Consider the following 8,268-nt stretch of genomic DNA (forward strand, 5'->3'; position numbering starts at 1 on the left):
TCAGAAATATTAGGTGTTGTAGAGTGGTTCCATTTGGAGACTATGGAGATTCGGGCAGCTATAAGGATATGTATAACTATAATACGAAAACAAGGAGGGAATTTCTCCACTCCTAAATTGTTTTGTGTGGAAATTTGTTGTTTAATATTTCAGGCCTGTAATTAGGACTAACTCCTCCTGGGTATGATAAAGTTTGAAACACAAATCATAATTTATAATATAATATTTATAAAAATGTTATCAATAAAATAACCTTTATTACATTTTTTTTTTAAATATGTCTAAACAAGGGTACAATAATAGAATAAACTTTTGGATTTATTTTTTATAACTTTATTGCTGTGGTCAATATTTTAAAAGCTGATTACAATGTATTGATTACACTTTACTAGCGTACCGAGGCTTCACAAATACCAAGGATCACACTGGGGATGTGATGCAGAAGCTGGCCGGGATCGCTGAGGATTCCACTGCATCGAGGGGAGCAGGTAGGATTTTTTTTCCTACCCCAAGCCACACTTACCGCCAAGGTAGTTAATGTACAGCGCAGCATAATATTTTGGCGTATTTTTTTACACACAAGTAGTTAAGTATCTTAATCTGATCTGATATCAGCAGAGCTGGACTGTGAAATGAAGAAGCAGTACAAGGAGCCAATCAATTCATGGACTAACAAGAGACCGATTAACCCCTTGGCGGTATTTCCGAGTGTGTGGCCTGGGGGGAAATTTAAAAGCAGATTACATCACAGTGATAGTTATAAAAAATATATCCAAAAGTTTATCTATTAGTTTATCCAACAGCTTTGTCCAGTGCCCTGATTTACTGTTTGTCCACTACTAGCCCTAACCTTGGTCTGACCCTTGCCTGAACTTTTCCTGACCTTTTCTTCATTTCCTTATTTGAACAGATCTCTGACCTTGAACGTTCCTGACTTCTTACTGGAAACTTGACCACATCCATGGCTTCCAAAAGGCGTTTCTCCAGCACAAAAGTTGTTTTCGAACAGCTAGAAAACAGCGATAGTGATGTAGAATCATTTGTGGAATCGAGCGATAGTGATTCACCAGGAAACTTGTCATCAGACGGTGAAAGTGAATACAGCAATGAATCTGATCTTAAAGTTAGTTATGTGCAATCCTGGTCCTCTATTGACCTTGATGCTGCTCATGAAGTGCCGCAAAGATTCCCATTTACTGGAGAACCTGGTATGAAAATTAATGCTGAAAGCGACGACCCCCTGTCATACCTGCAATTATTTCTGACCGATGAGGTTATTGAAAAAATAGTTGCCGAGACAAACAGGTATGCAGAACAACAATTAACTGGTCCACACCGGAGGTTTTCAAGAGCTAGAAAGTGGGAACCAGTGACCAAAGAGGACATTTGGCTATTTCTCGGCCTAGTGATACTTCAGGGAGTGGTGGGCAAACCCCTGCAGAAGTGGTATTGGTCTACCAATAAATTACTTGCCACTCCATTCTTTGGCACAGTCATGCCAGAGAACAGATTTTCCCTGATCGTGAAATTTTTACACTTCACAAACAATGAAGAGTTTGATGAAGCTACTCATCCTGCGCCACAACTAAAGAAAATTTGGGAAGTATTTCAAATGATTGTAAAAAATTTCCAACAGACCTATGTGCCAGAAAGAGACATCACCATAGATGAAAGTCTTATGGCCTACAAGGGGAGGCTCAGCTGGGTCCAATACGTTGCATCAAAGAGAGCACAATTTGGTGTAAGATTCTACATGCTGTGCGAATCTTCAACAGGCTACATTTGGAATTCAATCCTTTACACTGGAAAAGGAACAAAATTCAAGACTAAATACAGCAACTATGGAATAGAAACATCTTCTGTTCTCTCACTCATTGAGCCATTGCTAAATCAGGGCTATTGTGTCACAACTGATAAATTTTATACTTCTCCTGAACTTTACGAGTTTCTTCTGGAACACAAAACTGATGCATATGGAACTGTTATGGCTGACCAGCGCAACATGCCATCACTTTTTGCAAAAAAGAAGCTGAAGACAGGAGATATGGTTGCTTGGCAAAAAGGTAAAATGATGGCCCTGCGATGGCATGACAAAAAAGATGGGTGCTTAATGAGTACAGTCCATAATGCCTCCACTGTTATGGTACTCACAAAAGGTGAAAAAAAAATAATGAAGCCACAAGTAGTGATAGACTACAATAATGCCATGAAAGGTGTTGTCAGAGCTGATCAAGCAATGACATTCTACCAAGCAATGAGGAAACAACAAAAGAAATATTACAAGAAGATTTTCAGGCATCTTGTTGAACAATGCTTGTGGAATGCCTACATTCTCTACAAACAAAAGAGTGACAGGTCTGTAATTTATTGTGACTTCATTTGGAAAGTTTCCGAATGTATTTTCATGAACCACCAAACACCATCGATGACTGGGAAAAGACTTGGACGCTCTGCTGCTACAGTTGTCAACCCGCAGCGGCTGACTGGTCGTCACTTCACGGAGTACATCCCACCAACCGTGAAAAAAGCGACACCTACAAGGATGTGTGTGGTTTGCTGCTCAAAGACCGATGACAGAGGAAGGAAGATCAGAAAGGAAACCAGGTTCTTCTGTCCTGATTGTGACGTTGGACTTTGTGCAGTCCCATGTTTCAAAATTTATCATACCTGGGATAACTACTAAACCAATATGCAGTGTCTGCTAATTTGTAAATAATATGGCATCCATTTTGAAAGATTTCAGTGTTTTTTTATTTGAATAAATCTAACAAAGTCTATTGTTATATAATTTTATTATTTTTTATATTATTTATATTTTTTATATTGTAACTTATGATTTGTTTTTCAAATTTTATCATACCCGGGAGTTATTCCTAAGAATTACAGGCCTACAATGTTAAACAACAAATTTCAATGCAAAACAATGTACCGCTTTTGACATAAAAATACGGACATATCGGACCGTCAGGAAGGGTAATAGGAGGAGAAAGCAGAGTGACAGAGATGAGCTCATTATGCTGATTCTCATTTCACTGTCCAGTAAGGGCTCAGGGCAAGTGGATGAAATGATGCAGTGAGCCCGAGTACACGGGGGTAAATCTTTGAACTAAAAGTAAATATTGCAGCATGATCCTCAGGTAACAAAGCCCAAAGGGCTACACAGGCAGATTCCTCAATGACTACTATCACGTTGTTTGTAATAATATTAAACAGGATTTATATAACGCCAACATATTATGCGGTGATGTACATTAAAAAGGGGTTGCAAATGACAGATACTGACAGTGCCACAAGAGGAGGAGAGGAATCTCCTCAGAAGAGCTTACAATCTAGGAGGTGTGTAGCTATGAGCAGGCAGCCTGGTCAGGTGACAAGGGAGCTTTGCATACGTTTTTGCTGACCTTTGCACCCTCCACGTTGTATTGTAGGACTGATGTCATTTTCAGTGTGGTGTCTACATGATGTAACTGCTGAATGAGCAGCATATGTGTTGATGGTGTCTCATAATTTGTTCCATGTAATCCATACACAAATTCACATTGGTTCAGTTTAATTTGTACCATAAAAAATACTCCCCTAGCCGCTCTCATCTTATGACTTCCACACTCATAACCTCATCACACCCGGCTCGAAGACTTTTCTAGAGCTGTCCCGACATTCTGGAACAGTCTTCCTCGTCCTATTCTGCTCATTTAAAAGAGCCCTCAAAATCTAACGCTACAACATTTCCCACCTGTCTTCTGAAATCCAACACTACAACCTCACCTACTCATCTTCTTATGTCTCCTAAACCATCACTACTTACCCAGCATTAAAAATCATCCCTCCTATTGTGAGGTGACTTGTTAGGCTCAAGGGTCCACAAAGGCAATCAAAGCTTTTGTTACTCATAGATTTCGGTATTCTCCCCCCACATTTTTTTAGGCTGGGTGAGAAGAAGCTCTAGGTGTGTGATAGCTCCTGTATTGTGACCCAACTATTCAGTAACCACCCCAAAACTGCTAGAAAGTGCCGGGTGGTGCACCCAGCTTAAACAGGCAGACGAGAACAGCCAGTTAATACTTTCCTCACCCCCAAACAAAGCCCAGACCTCCACTTTGTGGTCCTTCTCAACACTACACAGCTTAAGGCCAGTCAGTTACTCTTCCTATAGTATAATGACCACCTTTGATGCTATGTGTGAGCAATACTCATTGTGAGCTCTTCTCACTTCCTGTTGTTTCTCATGAACAGGAAGTAAAGGGAATTCAGGGACAGGGACAGCTACATTCTTTGAAAACTATATTACCAAAACTTTTAGCTAAAGATTAATTAGTGCCGTCTATAAGAAGCTGGAGCACCAAAGACAGCCCAGTTCTGTTTGATTGTTGTGGCTCAAGGCTTTAGTTATACTGTAGCATGTAGTAAAACAGTCACCTGTGTTTGTGACGGTGACCCCCAAATATTACATTGAAAGAGGCCGCACGTACAATCAGGTATAAAGCATGCAGCGATGAGCATTGCATCACATACAGTGAGAATGTCAGATATTGCTTTCTATGCAACTTGTGATGTTCTTGTGTAGCACAATGTACTGTATGGAATGAATAAGCCCTATTTGTGCTGTAACACAAAATTCATAATAGCAGCATTGTGGCTCAGAGGTTAGCACTATGGCCTTTGCAGCGCTGGGTCCCAGTTTGAAATCTAGGCCAGGACTCTGCATGAAGTTTGCAGGTTCCCCCAGTGTCTGCATGGGTTTCCTCTGGGTGCACCGGTTTCCTCCCAGATTCCAAAAACATGCAGTTAGGTTAATTAGCTTCCCCCCAAAATTGACCTTAGACTGTATTAATGATATATGACTATGGTAGGGACATTAGAGGGGGAAGGACTCAACCCAGGAAATTGTGACAAATTACTTGTAAAAATCCAAAATTTGAATTGTCATCATAACAGGAATAAATGGGCAATCTTCCAATAGGAACTGCCCTAGAGGCCACTTTGGCATGAGAGCATATTAGAGTACATTTATGGATAAATGGAAGCTATAGTGTGTCTGATTTATTACACCTTACCAAGGCTGGAGAGGATACACATTCATCAGTGAATCTGGGTGATCCAGCAAACCTGGAATGGATCAGGTCCAGGATTCAAAACATTTGCCAGCCCCCCTAGCGGTATCCCGAGTGTGACTCGGGGTGGATTTTCGGCATCCTCTGGCATCCTGATGGTCCCCGCATGTCCAGGGGATACATTCTGCTCCTCCAATCTCCAGCCACGAAGTGCAGAGACAACCTCTGGGGTTTCCCGGTGACAGCGGTGAATGCGTGGGTGTGGGCGGGAGGATCAGCGGGAAATTTAAATCATTTTGTATTGGATTCAATATGGATTCAAAAATGCAGAGATTCTTGAGTGTTTTTAGGTTGCATTTCCTCTTGAACCCAGCCTGGACCGACCTCTGCCTGTGACCCCAGAATCTGCATGTGCCCTTCCCTTTGTACCTTGTTTGGTGGCCTGATCTCCTGTGTTTGACTTGTTTTCTGGATTCCCTGGTAAGTCCTGGAGGCAACGGAGTGCTCGGAGACGTAACCAGTCTCCATAGGCTGAGCGGAAGTGTGCTATAGGTGAAGACTGCGGCGTTAGATTTGGGGTATCTGGAGAATACTTGTACTGACCAGGGCCTTACACCACCTGGCTGTTTTTGGGTGGTTACTAAAAAGTTGGGTCATAATACAAAGGCCACCACCTACTTACAGCTATCTATAACTAAACAAAAAAACATTCTGGCTGTGCATACACGACTTCTCCAATTATTTAAATGCTGAAATATTTTTCAGATGACCAAGCCTCTAATTCTTTGTTGTTTTATCTCATGGCAGTCGCACAGAATGAGCTCTTTAGTTGCCTATGAAGATTCAGATTCGGACGCAGATGGATGTAAAGATGCGGAAACTCCTTCTACAACCAGAGCTACTGAAAGATTCTGTAGACCACCGGAGTCATCATCAAGTGACCGTACCCTACACCCAGTGTATGTCACCGGCTACAGGGGGACACCTAGTACAACCCAAAGATTATACCAATCTGACCACCATAGAGAATTCTCAGCTCAGAAATTCCCTGGTAAAGCTTCTCATGCTATGGGCAGGTTGAACAATTCTGATTCTAACTTCAGAAGCGTTGACTCGATCCACCAAAAGAGGCCCCCAGCTGGTGGGGTGAGACCTTATATTCCTAAAAGACTCAGACAGGAACATTCTAATGTGGTGGAAGAGATCAATACTGATCGAACTGGGGAAGCACATGACCTCACCGTCCAATCAACACGCAGCATCTACAGAGTTTCTGATTACCTTGGGCCACATCTACAGTTAAAATACAAAGACACAGAGATTCCTAGGAATGTGGTGTTTCAGATGGGGGAGCACACCGGCCCTGTAAACCGGGTCCAGTGGTGTCCGATAAAACAGTGCAGCCACTTGCTCCTCTCTGCCTCAATGGATGCCTCTGTTAAGGTAAGTGTACCTACTCTGTGTTCTGAAATAATGAGCTGTCCTAGGTACACCCTTTATGAAGACAATTTATAATATATGTGTGATCTCCGGTGCTTTATTATATTTTCATTCTGGTTATTGTTTACCTGAACAAACCATATATAATATATACAAGAATACCGTACCTTCCTTGTGTAAGAGTAAGGCTATATACATGCTTCAGATGATTCTTACCTGATATGAATGTTCGGTTCAGAATGACAGTTAGTGACATGACTATGGACTTTGTACAGCGCTGCGTAATATGATGGCGCTATATAAATACTGTGTAATAATAATAATAATTTAGTGTTCCCATTTGTTGTTGCCGCCATAAGAATCCAGTAACCCCCTATAGTTCTGTCAACTTTGTACCGCCACCCTTTATCTGGTTTCAACTTTCTGATGCTCTCTCTCTTATTATGTCCCATTTTTCCATCATCGTTGTATGAAGCCCCAACTGTCTAATACCCCTGTATTGTGAGCAAACTTTTCAGTAATCACCCAAAAACAAGCCAGTGGTTGCTGAAAAGTGCCGGGTGGTGCGCCCAGTTATAAGATGCCGGGGAAAACACTGCTTCACGCTTCCCTCATTTATGACCAGTAGACTATTGAGAGCTTTTATGGTCATTATTACCGGATACAATAAACTGATGGCACACACTGCAGATATGTGAGGGATGCTGCTCCTCCTCACTGTCCATTGTAGTACCTAGTGTAAAGTGAACCTGTTGGTGAGTGATCTGACTGCTCTTAAAAGTAAGATGGCATTCACTCAGTTTAGACTTTTTTTCTGCTCTGTAAGTTCACTAAGGGGCTTTATTTATTAAACAGTGAATCAGACCTTACCAAATACTGCTTTTAAAACGCATAAACCTGGAAGATTCACATAAGGGTATATTTGAGGGAATGTCCATTTTAAAAAAATAAAGCCCTGGGTGAATTTTTTTTTTTAATGCCCCCACCCTGCCTAAAGCGCCGTACACATATCAGATGGATGTCAGAGGATTGTTGCTGGAAATGATCTTGATAAGTAAAATGAATGAGCCCTGTTCTGTTCTATGAGGAAGGTAGTGGAGATGAGTGAGTGACACCCAACTGCACCCTCCTCCATCAGCTGTCATAATGAACAATATTGGGGGTCTCATTTTGGAATTTTGTCCAATACAAGCAGGACCCGTCTTCTTGGGTGATGATTAGCTTCAGTGCTGTCCTCCTGAAGATATCATAACCTTTCTTTCTCAATCCAGCAACCTTCATTGTGTCACGCTTGGGGAGACATGGCCCCTAGGGGGCGCTATGTCTTGCACAGAGGTGGTTACATAATTATATAGTAGGTTAGGTTGAAAAAAGACATAAGTCCATCACGTTCAACCACTAGGGAAGTAAACATATCCCAGATATAAAACCTTATAACACATAGATGGTCCAGAGGAAGGCAAAAAACCTGGTACATTTTACTTCACCATGGGAAAAAATTCCTTCCTGATTCCATGAGGCAATCTGATGTTCCCTGGATCAACAGTCCCTGTTATTTTTACTTTAAAGCCTTAATCCCCATTTATATTCTGTGCTTCCAGAAATCATCCAGCTTTTTCTTTAAGCAATCTATAGTAGTTGCTGAAACTACCTAACTTCGTGAGGCAGCTGATTCCATGTTTTCACACCTTACAGTAAAGAATCCCTTCCTTATCCGGAGCTTAAACTTCTTTTCCTTCAGATGCAAAGAGCGCCCCCTGTCCTTAAAGTGAATAAT

The 8,268-nt window shown here is 41.5% G+C and overlaps 1 protein-coding gene across 5 annotated transcripts in view; it reads left to right on the top strand.

Annotated features, from left to right (window-relative positions):
* WDR25 (WD repeat domain 25) overlaps window positions 1–8,268 on the top strand; it is an 86,676-nt gene that overhangs the window by 11,924 nt on the left and 66,484 nt on the right. For 2 of the 5 annotated variants that reach the window (XM_072427448.1, XM_072427447.1), the window contains exon 2: window positions 5,859–6,494. In XM_072427448.1, coding sequence (XP_072283549.1) covers window positions 5,868–6,494 — 627 coding nt within the window. In that variant the 5' untranslated portion in view covers window positions 5,859–5,867. Of the gene's footprint in view, window positions 1–392; window positions 489–910; window positions 2,802–5,858; window positions 6,495–8,268 lie in introns of those variants that run through there. The other 3 variants (XM_072427446.1, XM_072427445.1, XM_072427444.1) reach the window with 3 other exon arrangements.

The sequence above is a fragment of the Pyxicephalus adspersus genome, chromosome 12 (assembly GCF_032062135.1).
Source record: "Pyxicephalus adspersus chromosome 12, UCB_Pads_2.0, whole genome shotgun sequence".
Classification (NCBI taxonomy): domain Eukaryota; kingdom Metazoa; phylum Chordata; class Amphibia; order Anura; family Pyxicephalidae; genus Pyxicephalus; species Pyxicephalus adspersus.